At 51.2% G+C, this 15,061-nt stretch overlaps 1 protein-coding gene across 8 annotated transcripts in view; it reads right to left on the reverse strand.

Moving 5' to 3' along the window:
* Nucleotides 1-14,023, reverse strand: part of MVB12B (multivesicular body subunit 12B) — a gene marked incomplete at its 5' end in the record, with an annotated part of 53,782 nt that extends 39,759 nt beyond the window's left edge. Inside the window, 4 exons of one of the 8 annotated variants that reach the window (XM_083875736.1) lie at nt 2,991-3,098; nt 7,755-7,877; nt 8,916-9,001; nt 13,980-14,023. In XM_083875736.1, the coding sequence (XP_083731862.1) occupies nt 2,991-3,098; nt 7,755-7,865 (219 nt within the window). Of the gene's footprint in view, nt 1-2,990; nt 3,099-7,754; nt 7,878-8,915; nt 9,268-13,557; nt 13,621-13,925 lie in introns of those variants that run through there. The other 7 variants (XM_083875731.1, XM_083875734.1, XM_083875732.1 and 4 more) reach the window with 7 other exon arrangements.
* Nucleotides 14,024-15,061: the final 1,038 nt, after the last annotated feature.

The following is a 15,061-nucleotide window of genomic DNA, read 5'->3' on the forward strand; positions in this document are numbered from 1 at the left end:
GTCACCAAATTAAACCCCAGATCTTCCCACCTGCTGAAGCCTGAGATGTCTTATCATTGTGTCTGACCACAACTTCAGAAATGGTAAGAATGTACCAAGGTAACCCTTGCAAGTGTCATCTTGGCAGGAACCAAACACTGGCTGACTAGGAGATACCAGACAACTTTCAGCATTCAAAATTCTAACACCTCATCCACTGCCCAACTTCCAGACCCTTGGAAACACAGTCAAATTCTTCCTTTTGTAGGCACAGCAGTTCCAAGTACACCTTTCACCAACCATCCACTGAGCAGCTCTTACACACTCTACAGGAGCAAAATGACATTTCCATGACAGTAACAGCAGAAAGCATTACAGGATGATGGGTTATGCACACATAGCCAAAGTTATTACATGCATTAGCTAATTAGTACTGAATAGACAGGGTTCTAGCTCCAAATGCAGCATACTCCAGAAGCACAGGCCATTTGGAACAACAAACTTCATTTAGAGTCCATATGAATTCTGAACTCATGCCTTGTCCTATTAATCAAGGCTTGAAGAGCTCAGAGCTCAATTCAGAGTGACAGCCTCCACAATGGTTTGGATACTAGATTTTCTTTGCAGTTTTTGATAAAAACAGCACTACTGCCAATAATCTGGGCTCACATATGAAAGAAGAACACATTTTAGGTACTGCACAGTCTTTATAAACAGAAACACAATGCAGAACAATTAAAATTTCATCCCAAGCCATCAAACCATGTCACTGAATTTTACTGTTACTGGTTGCAAAATACCTCCTTTAGTTTTTATCTGGCAAGAGTCTTTCAGAAAAACCTGTACTCTCTGATTATTTCACCGAACTACTTACAAAATATTTAAACTTGCAGGCTCTGAAACAAGGGGAGGTCAGGTCTGAGTTTATTTTTGGGAGGTCTTGCATTTTATGGTCAGCTCCTCACTCGAAGGGTCAGCAGACCTGCTGCCCTGTCTCACCAGACACAAGTGTGGCACACATCCTCTGCTCACGTGAAGAGGTCAAAGCCAGCAGCCCCCACATGCCTCTGACCATCCACGTCCAGGGCATCTTGGAGCAAGCAGTGCTGGATGCTGCCAAGCCTCAATGTGTCAGTTAATATAGTCCTGGCACAGCAAACAGCAGCCAAAGTAGTTGCTGCTGATTCATCTTTCATGTTTTATTTATTTCAGCTGTCTGTGTGTTACATCAGTGGCAACTTTCTGCTGAACCACGATCACTCCTCCATCAGCAGCAGACAGGCAGGAGAGGTGTCCCCAGTGAGCTCCTGATGGAACACTAGGAATCAGCTCTGCCACGTGCACAGGAGAAAAGGGGACAAAGCCCTCAGTCTGTGACACTGACCATCCAGGGCCTCCCCACACTCAGATACTGCAATGTCCTTGTAATTGGCAGATACTGTAAACTGTTGAGAATGATGATTCTGCTAAAGAATCATCACTGCAGGCACTGCATACTGACCCTGCTCTAACACAGATATCTGAAGTGCATTAACTCTACTAACTATAATACGTTCTTCAGGAGAAAAGAGTTTCCAGTGTTTTGCTAAACACAAAAGAACCCCCCAAAGGGTAAAACTTCCAGCCCAAAGCGCAGCAACACATCAGTGTCCAGGGGAGAGAGAGGAGCCTCTCACCTCCCTTCCTCCCAGATGAGGGAACTGAGGCCCTTTAGCCCCCAGACGTCCCCAACAGGGAAGCACATCATATATCCCATGTGGCCAAGAGCACTGAGGGAAGGGGAAACTTTTGCTTTAATTTACGCCTCATCAATATGAAGAAGGTACTTCCAAACCATGCTGAGCCCAGAGTTCCTGCTAAAAGTCCAACAAGCACCACCTGAGGGTATTGTCACCGACTCTGCAGCCAGCAGCTGTCCTGTCCTGTCATTATTTCTGACAACTTCACATTTCAGGTAGCCACAGATAAACCTAATATTCAAATCAGCACAATCCTATTGAATAGCCTCCCTGCCTATTCCAGGGCTGCTATTCCTGCACAGACTCAGGGATGAAAAGCACAATTATTGTCCATCCACCCCTGGAAGTGATATTTCCCATAGCCTTGGAGCTTTATTTTGATCTAGAGGCAGGCAGGGAGGCAGATGGAATAAAGGTCAAATTCTGGGAACTGGCAACCCCCAGCTCTACTGCCAGGACCTGTGAGCAGCCCCTGAAGCTGCCATCACTTTTCTGTTGCCATCACAGTGAAAGCACAAGTACAAAATGGTACTTCCAGGCCCTGCCAATTGAGTCGCCGTGAACATCCAAAGCACGACCAAAAGCAGGATTACCCACTAGATGGAGTGCATTCATTGCAAAAGTCAACAGTTCCTCCAGAAAAAATAAAGTTTTCACAGTAGCGTCAAACAAAAGCACAGCAGCATGCATGAAGCTCTTGCTGCACAGTCTCCTCTCCTCCAGAGCAAGTGTGGGCAGACAACTGCTGCTAATCACAAAGTAACTAAAACTGAATAGTCAGACCAGATTACAAGAATGGGATAGCATATGCATAGTGTGGGCACATTTTCAAGAATCAGCACCAAAACCAACAAAGAAAGCAAGCTAATCCTGCAGTAAAATATCTGTGATGCCCCTGGATTCAGTAACCAACATTTCCTTCACCAACACTACCTGCATTGTTTCTCAAGGAGTTTGGGTTAGGCATCAATCAGGCCCATGAGTGTGCAGCACCCGTTGCTGCAGCACGAAATGAGTGTGAGAGGCTGCTCAAATGCAAACTTTCCCTTTTGTGCTTCTATCATTACAGAGGATTTTCTCAGCAATTTCTTTCCATGAGAAACACAGACAAAATGCAAATATTCTGCCATTGCACTTTGCCTCCTCACTCACCCGAACTCAAGTGAAACACTTGCTTGAATTATAATTGGCTCCATAAAATGAATCATCTTATGGGTAACAGTATACCAGGCCCAGATGCAAATCATGCAGACACTCAGCAAACGGACTTACATTTTCTTTCGAAAATGATCTGGTGAAGCACAGGTACCGTGTGACCTTGGATTTAAATAAGCCATCTTTCCACAGGTCAGCATCCAAACCATCTGCTGTTTGTGCAACCTGCAAAGAAGAGACAGAGGGAGAGAGGAGACATGTGAGCCAAGATAAAGTTAATACATGTGCAGTACTTCTTCCTCAGACCTTTCCTAATTAACAGCAGCCCAAACTTTCACAGCATCTCATTAGTTTCTTCACACGGTGCAGTGCAAAGAACTTTCAAGAGGAGCTATAAAAAGAAGTTCTAAAAATGCTGTCTCTCAGGAGACCCTTGACTAAAGATGCTCTGACAAAGGCTACTCTAATGAGGAAATTGCAACTTTGGTTACAGTCTCCAAACAGTAGTTTGGAGAAGTCAGCAGATTGAGGCATTCATTACCACCCTCCACACAAGGGCACACTGGGCATGCTGGGAGGGTCTGTGAAGACAGAGCACAGAGACTGACCCATCTCGGGACTATTTTCATTTCATGGAAATCCATCAAGGAATTCTGGCTCCCAGGTCAAAAAGCTGCTTCCAGCAGGTGGGGGAATCCCTGGTAACTGGTGGATTTTAGCAGCAGTGTTGCATTCAAGGACACACCCTGCAAATGTCCCTCTCCAATGCAACCCCACATGCAGCCAAACTGATGGTGGTGCTGGGTGAGGAAACAGAGCCTGGACCCTCCACAGGAGAGACAGCACGATGAGCAGGAGAAAATCTCACTTTGTGCTGATTCAGGGAGTGGACAGGAGGCAGCATCATGCACTGGGGAAGGGCCCTACTCTCAGCATCTGAGCACTCACCATGCACAGAGCAAGCTGGTAAGAGCCCTGGCCCCAAAATGTTTGTTGTCAAATAAGAGAGGAGGCAAGAAGGCAAACACAAGGAGGAGGGTAGAAGAAACAAGATTACCCCATCAGACTTAGCACCCAAATGGAGACTCCAGCATGGTCAGAAGCTCCACAGAAACTGAACTTCTGCCTAACGCCTCTTAGATGCAGCAAACTACTGCACTGTGGCTCTTGTAATCATACTGAGTGCGCCCTTGGCCCAGACCAGCTTGATAACAAAAAGCTGACACTTGGCACTTTTGCATCCATGTTCAGTTGAACAGAGACTGTGCCAGGCACAGGAATCAAGAGCTGTGTGCTGACAAGGCCTCCAATTACCCCAAGTGCAGCAGACCCCAAGAGACCAGAGACAGTCTAATCAAAGCAGCAAAGTGCACTGACGGCTCCCTGAGTTTTGGCAACTGCTGCTCACAAGCCCCAGCTCAGGTCAGCCATTGCACAACACACACAGCTTCTGTGTTCAGGCCTCTGCAAAGAAACATGTCTGATTTTTAAACAGTCACATTTTAGAATAGTATTTTGGTGAATTTTTTTTTGCTTATTTGAATTCCTTGAATTTAAATTTTTCCTGAACTGCTAGTTTAGGTGTATGTAAAATCCACATTCATCTTCCTCCGTGATGGGTAAGTCAGTCCTGGTGGAAAGATACTCAGGAAACAGTCTGCTTGGGAAAACTGCTGGCATATAGGTATGGTAAGCTTGAACTCCAAACCTGGAGAATGTAAGTAAACTTGTCAGAAAACTCATGGGGAAAGAAAACAGAGCAGTATAAACAGGAAACTTCTTGCATCACCTGCTGGGCTCCAAGCAAGAAGCTCCAGCAGCTCTGGAAGCAGAGCTGTGCCTGATCAGCATGCCCTCAGGACAGAAGCCAAGTGGGAGAGGCCATAGCAGACCTGGCCAGCAGGACAGACACTCCAGAGCCCCAGCTTGCCCAGTCCTGCCTTGGCTGAGAGGCAAGGAACGTGCTAGACGGAGGATATGGCACCTGGCACTGAGCACACGGCGCCCTGGGCACAAGAAATGGTCCTTCTCCAGGAAGCTGGGAGAGACACTCCTCACTGTGCTACAGACAGATGGACTTGGCAGAGCGACACCCGGCAAGGAAGTGACACCCCAGTATGTACAGGGTGATCTACCTGCTGCACAGCAGCCACAATGGGGTTACTACCAGTCAGGTCTTTAGCAAGTAGCTCCTTTAAACCTCCCACAGGGTGATCTGCCCCTCTGGCAGAGTCAGGACTGCTCCTGCTGAGTGAGCAGCTTGCTCAGGCACAGCCCCAGAGCAAACCCCAGCACAGAGCTGGTGTTCAGCCTGCAGCAAAGAACATGGCTGCACAGGAACCACACCTCCCTCCTATCCCAGGCTCCTGCCTCCCACCTCTCCTCCCCACCCAGACACTTGGAGTCTTGCCGGTTTGATTGGATTTTCAAGAATATAAGTTCAGACACACTCTGTATATTTTGGCAAAATCAAGTCTTTGGTGCTTTAGCTGTGAAAAGGCCTGGCCAGTTATTACAAGTGCCAGTAGTGCATTTGTTTTCTAAGCAGACAGAAAGGCAATAGAGATTATGGAGTAACTAAAGTCCTATGGAGGAAAAAAGGCCTCTGGCCCATTTGCCAAGACATCCCTCCAGGCACTGCCACCTGCCAGCTCCAGATGGGTAGTGGGCTGAGCCCCAGGGCTCCATGTGAACCTGGGAAATGGACCTGGACATCTCTAGGCATTTAATTTACACCTGGGATAAAGCACCCATGCTCCTGGAAATTTCTTTTAAAGAGAACAAAAGGGAAAATGAAGTTGTTAATTGGAGAAGGATAAAAATAAAAGGGAAACTGGTAAAGCCTATAAATAACATAGGTGTCTCAGAAAGAGCTGGTTGCTTCATTGCAAAACTTGAAAGCATCACATAGTAGTGAATGTAGTGAAACTACATGAGGAAATACTTTCCCATGCAACTCTGAATCCACCTGTAGAACTGAATGGCGCATGATGCGGTAGTGACACACAAAGCCACTGGATCCCTAAGGGGACTACAACATTCCAAGAAACACTGCTGTTAACGCTTCCCAAATGGTGAGCATGGTTTTCCTTTCCAGGGAGGGCTCTAGGGAGCACACTTCTGGGATGCAGCTGCCACAGCTGCCTTCCTCAGGGCTTTACAGCAATTGGCTGCCAGTGTCTCATTGAGAAATTGCAACCCTGCAGAAACACAGGTCCCAAGACCACTCAACTCTGCACATTGCCCATGTCTCAGAACATAATTTCTCTGCTGTGCTGAGCACTGCACTGGTGCACATTCAGCTTCACACTTTCAGCTGGGCCAGAGGAGGTTCCAGAGAAGTCTCGGAGAAGTGGCATCCCAGCATACTGTTCCAGCACACTGACTCACAGATGAGCCACCTTCACAAACACCCAGGCAAGAACAGCACACTCCTGCATGCACATCAGCATGGCACTCAGCATAGCCCCTGGTGTTGCAGGGGGACAGGACAGCAGGGGTGGCTGGCAGCACCCAGCACACTGTGGGGCTGACGTGGTGTGTGTGCGGCAGCCGTGCTGGGCAAGGACAGTAGGAGCTGCCCACGGCCCCAGTGCTCCTGTGCACAGACAGTCACAGCAAAGGCAGCTCCTCGCTGTGCCCTGAGGAGACAGTGACCCACATTCACCAGCATTACACCACCACCATAATTGGATTAAGCCACAGGAAGACTCTTTTATCTTGTTTAGTTTAAACTGCATTAGCGCTGCATCTCCCCATTAAGCCACAGGCAGGCTATCTGGGGTAAGAGCTCTCTCTGCCCAGCCATTTAGGCAAAATGCAATTCTGTTATCACAAGTCTCACACTGTCCCCTGCTTCTTTATCAGGGCAAGCAGCTAATTACAGAGCCTGGCTCACACAGGTAATGAGCACTTGGAAAAGCACAGTAAATGTAAAGACCTCCCAGGTCTTTAAGGAGCCTTTTCACAATTCCCCCCTTGTGTGCTTACTTTAGCCTGATCCATTTTGTTTCTTCACACTGAACAAGGTATGCAATGATCCAGAGCTGAAGAAGTGTGAGCAAAGCCTCTAGTCAGCTGGCTTCCACTCCCACTATGCAAGCTGTGTGGCTCTGGAAACCCAAGGTGTGATGTAGCACAGTTGGAGCAGGCGAGCAGCTGAACTACAGACCAAATCTTTCTCTATAGATCTCTGCAAGGCCAGTGTTTTATACTTCACAGTTTGGGACACTGATCTGTGAGTAGAAACATCCTGCTGTTGGTTACACAGCAACTAATCCAAGGAACAAGCAGCTGTTGAACAGTGACCTCCCTTTATCTATTCACACATTTTTCTATACTGTATCCGGCTGCCTTTTCCTGCTGCCAGTCTCCTGCCAAATCTTAGTTTAGAGGTTTGCATTCTGCCCATCAAAATCATCCTTGCAATTTCAGCTGGATGCAAAACTCTTTGATTCTCTTTCTGGAGCTCCTCATCATCAATGTGCAATGCTGATATGTGGGATTAAACAGCTGATGTGGGACCCATTTATTTAGAGATATAATTTGTACAATACTTAGGACTCCTTCTGGATGAATGTTACTAGGATTATTAAATTTGCTTGCCACAGTGGCCAGCTATTTCTGTAAACCCTTCCTCCAGGAAATTAAGCTCCTCTGGAGGGGCAAAGATGAAGTGGCAGATTTTCACCCACAACCCTCTGCTGAAGGAAGGCACTAAGTACTGTGGGCTGAAAGGTGGGCAGCTGGCTACCAAATGACTCCTCACAGCACAGTTTGAAGGCACGTTCCCTCTGGAAGAGATGCTGTTCCCAACGAAGCAAAGCCTCACCAGTGCAGAACCAAAGCTTTAACTGCAGCAGCTCAAACAGCTCCACTTACAACATCATATCCAGTTGGTGCTCGGCTCCGGGACGCGACCACCCCGACGCCTGTGATGGGATCCATGGGCAGCTCGGGCAGGGCATCTGTGAGGTCTCGCACCTCAGGCATTATGGACTGATCCTGGAAGAAAGGAGCAGAATTAAAGGGCTGCTGGGCACCACACCCCAGCAGAAGCCAGAGAACCAAGAGCACACACGCATGCCACAGTGCCTGTGCTGACACACCACAGACGGCCAAGGTAAACAGAGGATTAGGCCAGACACACCTTCTGCACTTTCATTTGCTTTTGATAAGAGGGTACACTTGTGCAATGCCAAATAAGTTAGAAATTTGGGCTGGCAGCCCCTGAGACTCATTTTGTTGCTTCCATGGGCTGGTCTCCATCTAGCAATGACAGGAAAACCAAAGCTCAATCCCTTCTCTGCCAAAAAGAGAACAAATTTCATCCCCAAGTTAGGCTGGCTGAAGCAGCTCTGTCATTTTAAACAGCAAGAAATCTGCTCCTAATGGCTTTATGGGGAGATTCCCCATCCACTGTGGATGTTAAGATATGCTGGGGTTCCCCCATGGGTCCTCAGTCCCATCACACCCCGCTCAGCCAGACTGATTTCAAGGAGCAGCACAGATGTCTCTGGCGCTGGATGCAGAGCTGCACTGGCTGCAGAGAGCCTCAACACCAGGGAACACAGAAGAAGCACAGGGTGGGCTGGGGCAAAGCAGAGAGGCCTTGAGGAGGCCTGAGCATCTTCCGGGAAGAGACACATCACCGAGAACGTCAAGGGAGGGAGATATGCAAAAAGGACAGAAGCAGGTAAGACCAACTAATTTCGGAGGGATGCTGCTGCAGGAAGCAGGAGGAGAGGACAAGAAAGGAGCTGATAACAACCAAGGTGAAGGATGGGGAAAGGTGCCACTGCCTCAGCATGTGGTCTTCTGCAGAGGCAGCCAGTTAAAGCAAGTCTTCTCTGGCTTTCAGGCAGGAATGCCCCAGGAAACCGCCCCCCACACACCCCAAGACAAAAGGAAAGTGCTGTGTGTAAACAAGCATCACTGCTGCAAGGCCAGACAAGCCGTGAACCAGAGCTGCCTAATTCAATTCCCTCCTCAGAGCAATCAAACCCCAGCATTTCTAGGCCATTTAGATGGCTGGTTACTTACTGCTTCTAGAAAAGGTAGAGGTGAGTACTGGTGCCAGTGGGACCTGGGTTTACACTTCACAATGCCCAGTCAGAACAAACATCGTGCTGCAGGCAATAAAAAAGAGCAAGTCTGGGCCCTATGTAAATAATAATAATGTCACAAGAACAGCCATACTATTTCAGGAGTCCAAAATAACAGGTGCTAGTGACCAGTAATGGTGCAACCTCTATTGCTGATGAACCAAACAGAGGAGCAATCTCTGCTTTAGCACCAGAACACACATCCAGCACACAGAACAAAGCAAACCCTCTTCACTCCCAAAGCAGCTCAAACCTTAAGCATGATGGTGAGCACAACCTGACCCACAGGGGCTCACCTCCTCTCCCAGCAGGCTCCCTGTCCTCAGGGTGGGCAAGGAGCACAGGACCCTGCTGCAGGAATGCTGGAGGCACTGCCACAGCCATGACAGACCCTGTGCCACCTGTGCCACCCCACACCTCATCCAGAGGGCCTCGCAAATAATGCAGAACCTAAAACATACAGCATGGAACAAACATAATGGGAATTTAACAATGAGCTTACAATCTATTCTTCCTGAACGTTTTCTGAAACTTCTTCAAGTAACTCAGTAGTGTGGTAACTTGTTGCTTGGGAGGAGCCGGGAGGTAATGAATGCTGACATAAGCTTCTCTTGGGCCATTTTGAACTGCAATCCAGGTGACTGATGATATTCCCCAGCATGCTAAGAACACCACACGGCAGTTTCCCACACAGCTGCAGCTGCACTGCAGGGAAGCAGATCTGCTCACACCGTGCCTCCAGCCTCCACCAAACGCATTCTGATGAAGTGCCTGCGGCTGAACACTCCCCAGGCCCTGTCTCACTATGCTGGGGCCTGCTGCAGGAAGGCCCAGCTGCCCCAGCAGGAACCTGAGCAGCTGCCAGGTCAGCCTGGGCAAGGCTGAGGACAAGGGGGTCCCCAGCACCAGCACAGAAGGAGCTCCAGCTGCAGTGTGGTGCCTCCCCGTCAGCCCACTGGCACCCTGTCCTCAGCAAAGGAAGAAGGGCACCTTTGTGGGAGCCATGTGCAGCCCTGCTCGGCAGGGCAGGGGGAGGGGAAACAGCATCAATCCTCACTTTGTGCTGGCTCACACAAAGCCCCTCTATGGCAGCAGTGCTGGGCGTGGGGCTCTCTGCCCAGCCACGGTGGACACCACGGGGTAAGTGTTACATGCTGCAGCACAAGCACAGGGCCCTGAGCAGCACCTGCTGCAGCCAGGGCCACCAAGCTGCCCCTGCCCAGTGAGCCCAGCAGCTTGCTCTGCCCCATGCCCGCATCTGACATGGATGGCACAGCACCTGCCCTGCAAGCAAACTTGCTGTGGCCACTGCAGCATGGCCAGTCTCTGCCATGTCAGGCCAGTCACTCTGGGCAGCTGCCTGCTGTGCAGGTGGCACTGAGGATGCACCTGGAGCAGCAGAAGTCAGTTGCACACTGGGATAAATGTTTTTGTGAACTCTGCACAGGTCAGGGGGGAGTCTCTGGCTGGGCAATCGCAGAGATGACTAGTTACGCTGCACTTCTCCACGAGAGCGTCAACAAAGTTTGGTTTTCTTCTATTGTGCCTTTTAACTTAAAAATGAAAAAACAAACTGTGAACGAGGAGGTTAAATTAAGGAGCAGGATTCTATAAATACCTCTATTAGGCAGCTTGTTATTTTAATTCTCTTTAGCAATGTGAGTTTGACCTGCATGCCCGCCTACCATCACAGCAGCGGAGCACTCAGCCCAGGATATGCCCATCAGCAGCCTGCAGTAAGCTGCCTGTGCCCAACTGCTCACTGCAGAGTTATTCCAGGAACAGGCCAAAACAATGAGAAGAACATTTTTCCCATTAGTTGGGAGCATGCTCCCTGGAAGTTGTTTCAGCTGTGGGGCCACATCCAGTCCCCAGCAGCCAAAGGAAGCCGGATGTGAGCTCTGGGGCAGGAAGAAGATTCAGAACACTGTGGGGCCGCCCGGACAAAGCCAGAGGGGAAAGAACGTATTTCTAATAGAAAAAGTCCCTGTGCATCCTGCCAGCACCAGCCCCAAGCAGTGGAGCAGGGTGGGATGGCTGCAGGATGAGATGGACAGGATACACTCTTGGACAAGCAGCCACCATACTGCTGGCTCTATCCCAATTCCTTCCCAACCCTGGAACCAGACATGGCCCATGGCAGGAGGCGTACTGTCCCGGGGATTCTGATGCCCAGCTGCAGCAGAGGCCTTCTGGGACTCTGCTGGTTTCTGGCACAGCCTTCTTCCCACAGCCCATGCCTACACTCACAAAAATTCCCCTTCTGCCAGCACTCCCATGTTTGTCTATTTATAGCCTTTTTGCTTCTTCTCTCCCATTTCCTTGTTAGCTCATCCGCCTTTATTAGTTTACTCTCGGCATATTTTTCTGCTGGCTCCACGTTCTGCTGAGGTGACTGACCACACACACTGCTGGGCTCTGGCTGGGACACACATACAGCAGAAGAACCCGCTTTGAGAAATGAACGCATTATTTTGAGTTTCTAGTCTATTTTCTGCTCTCAGTGTTCCTTCTCAACAAGTTCAGCAAGTTCAAGACGTGGTGGGTACATGACCAGATCAGGCCTTTCAATGCATTTTATACAGAAACATCATCATGCTGCCAGCAAAGCAGGTCAAGCTTTGAAGTTAAATAGCCAGGGACTTAGAGGGAGAATGGAGTTATTGTTTCTTCCTGCAACTACAGGCCCTACACTTTGACACTGGCTTGCTCTTCCCACAGGAAGAAAAGTATGAGCTAAGGCAAAACTGGAAAAAAACCCCAGCTACCTGACTGCATCCCTGCAATCTGTGAGAAATTGTCCCATAAACCAAAGCAGACACACCGCTCAAACCCTCGGCCTGTGACTCCATCCCTGTAGGAAGGCGAGCAGCACTGCTGGCACGAGGCACGCTGCTCTGGAGCTGCACTGCTGCAGCTCTCCCATGCACTGCTCCAGAGCCTCACTGCTGCAGCTCTCCCATGCCTTGCTCCAGAGCCTCACTGCTGCAGCTCTCCCATGCCCTGCTCCAGAGCCTCACTGCTGCAGCTCTCCCATGCACTGCTCCAGAGCCTCACTGCTGCAGCTCTCCCATGCACTGCTCTAGAGCCTCACTGCTGCAGCTCTCCCATGCACTGCTCTAGAGCCTCACTGCTGCAGCTCTCCCACGCTTCCCACCACACTTGGAAACCGGACAAGGTCCCTGCCAGCTTTCTATTTCTGTTCATGGAACAGGACATAGTTTCAATCAGAAAAACAGGAGCCCGCAGTGGCAATCAGCATCAGGGCCTTGGAGGCCACCATCACAAACAGGAAGACTTTCAGTGTCACATTTCACCACCATCGAAGGCATGCCTGGAATCACCCCTGCACACAGGCTCCCTTAAGAGACAGTTGCCCTGCACCAGCTGCAAAATCGACTCTTTGTGACTGAAGGGAATGGAAACAGGAACTTAAGCAACAGAATGAGCAAAATCGAGACCCTGTATTGCTTCACAGCTCTTCTAACTATGGACACACATTTCTGAAGAGTGTCCTGTTTCAAACCAAAATAGGTTTCCATACACAGATGCACCAGGGCAGCAAAACTGAAATGACATTCAGTTCAGCTATTTCTATCTTGGCAGAGGTATGAACAGGTCCCTGGGGGCTACTGGCACCCTCAAGCCTGGGATTTGCTTTCTCGGAGATGCACGTGGTACAACAGTGAGACATCGCCTGTTTTATCTCACACCTCCAGAAGCTCAACTTATGCCTTTGTCTAGAAGGGAAGGCCATCTCAGCTAAAAATTGCAGGGATGATGCTGCCAACCTGCTGCACAACACACAGGCTCCCTAAAGAATAGATGAGCGCGTTCTCACTCAGTTAAACTAAAACACAAAATGGAGAAACCCAAGCTTTAGCCCTGCTGACACCCCAGCCTGTGGTTTCAATGTTACTGTGATCAAGCTGAGAACGGCCTAGCTTTGGGAACATGCAGACAACACTGAAGACTGTGGACCTTTGAAAATCTCTCCAGAAACCTCAGAGAAAGCCTGCAAGCCTCTGTGATGGAAGGCACGGGTACTCAGGACACAGGGACTCTGTGTCGCTGCTGCAGGCAGGCTGTAAGGAGCCAGGCAGTGTCACACCCCAGGCCATGCACGGAGCACAGGTAAGAAATGGCCACTCAGGTAGGCCCGTGCTACAAACGCGGCAAAACACCACATTAAACAGAGGTGGGTTTTCCCACGTCTTCTAACCGTCACCAAGAAGAATTCACAGTAAATTCCGGCGCAGGTCAAGGTCACAGGAGCTCTACCCCAAGGCCGGTACAGAGGCCGTTCTTGCAGCCGCCTCAGCCTGGGAGGACCCGCCGGGTCTCACGGCGGCCACCGGGGCGCTGCAGCCCGGGCCCAGCGCGACATCCCCGCGACAGCGGCCCCGGCAGCCCCGGCAGGCCCGGGAGCTCGGCCCGCCCGCCCCGCGGCCGTGTGAGCGCCGCCGCCTCCTCCTCCCGCCTCCTCCCGCCGGGCCGGGCCGGGCCGGGCCGAGAGCAGCAGCCGCCAGAGCCCGGGCCGGGCGGGCAGCGGGGCCGCGGCGGCTGCGGGGACACTTAACTGTTGCCCGTGCGGCGGGCGGCGGGTCGCGGCTCCCCCGGCGCAGGCAGAAGCAGCTCCTCATCGCCCGGCGGAGGCGGCGCGGCGCGGCACGGCGGCGGGAGGAGCGGCGCGGAGGAGCGGCCTGCGGGCCCGGGCGGGGCGGGGAGCGGGGAGCGGAGAGCGGAGCGGACGCCGGGCAGGCCCGGGGCTCGGGGCAGGGCTGGGGCTCACGGCAGGGCTGGGGCTCCCCCGCCGCCGCCCTCAGCGCCCACCGCGGCCGGACCGCGGCTCGCAGGGCCCAGATCCCGCCCCAGCCGGCCCGGCCCGGCCCCCGCGCCGCCCCGCGCCCCCCGCCCTGAGCCCCAGGCCCGGCCCCGGGACACTCACCGTGCAGCTCTGCCTCCCCCCGGCCCGGCCCGGCCCGGCCCCCGGGACACTCACCGTGCAGCTCTGCCTCCCCCCGGCACGGCCCGGCCCGGCACGGCCCCGCCCGCGGCCCCGGGCACCGGGCACGGCCCCCGGCCACACCTCGCCACAACCCCTTCCCCGGAGCGGGCGGGGCCCGGCAGAGCTCCCCAGAGAGCTCCGAACGGCTCCCGGAGGTGTCACTTGGAAATGGCCCAACAGCTGTGATTTGGTCAATATAACCTCCTTCCTCCTGAACGGGCCCCGTCCAGAAGGTGTGCGGCAGCTATAGAGGGGCAAAATGGTGGCAAACAAGCTGGTTGTCTTTTCAAGAAGTCCCCGGGATTGGGACGGATGAGTGGTTTCAGGAGCTACCTTCAATTCATTAATATATTTAATTCTCTGTCTCACTATGGCCTGAAAAACAAATTAAAGGTACAGCCCAAAGTGGTCAGGGTCTGCCTGGCTGGCCGGGTGAGCAGCAGCCTTGGGGTCCATTCACAGCACAGAAAACACCCTGAACAAAGGCTCTGCAAAGGTCTGGTTCTGCTCAACCTTAGCACAGGCCGGGGTTGGAACTGACAAGGCACTCATTGAAACTGGCAGATGATGTGGATTGCAGCATCTCATGGGACAGCAGCATGGCTGTACCCATCTTTACATGAACCAGGCTTCAGGGTTGTTCCTACTCCCTGCTCTTCATCCTTGTGTGGTCAGACTGACCACCAAGCAAAACACTGTGAGCTGTGATTAGCCAATGTTTGAGAGGTTTGTCTGGAAGGCAACGTACACATTAGTGGTTTTGTATTCCTGTCCATAAAGCAAACAGAAACTGGTGTCCTGCTCCATCCTGGACACTGCCCTGGGCTGGGACCAGACCTTTCTCCTCTCCTTACTGGTGCTTCTCTCCAGGAAAGCGTTTTAGACTCGTGCTTGGTGAACCATGGTATTAATTGAGTGTCTTGAACAGCAGCTCCCTTCCCTCCCTGCTTGGCCAAGGCTCACTGGCTTGTACTGAGTACAGCCCTGATGGCTGTTAGTGGCTTCTGCATCCAAAGATTAAAAATATATATATATATATATATATATATATATATATATATATATAATTTTTTTGA

This window comes from Zosterops lateralis (genome assembly GCF_965231275.1).
Source record: "Zosterops lateralis genome assembly, chromosome: 20".
NCBI classification, from domain to species: Eukaryota; Metazoa; Chordata; class Aves; order Passeriformes; family Zosteropidae; genus Zosterops; species Zosterops lateralis.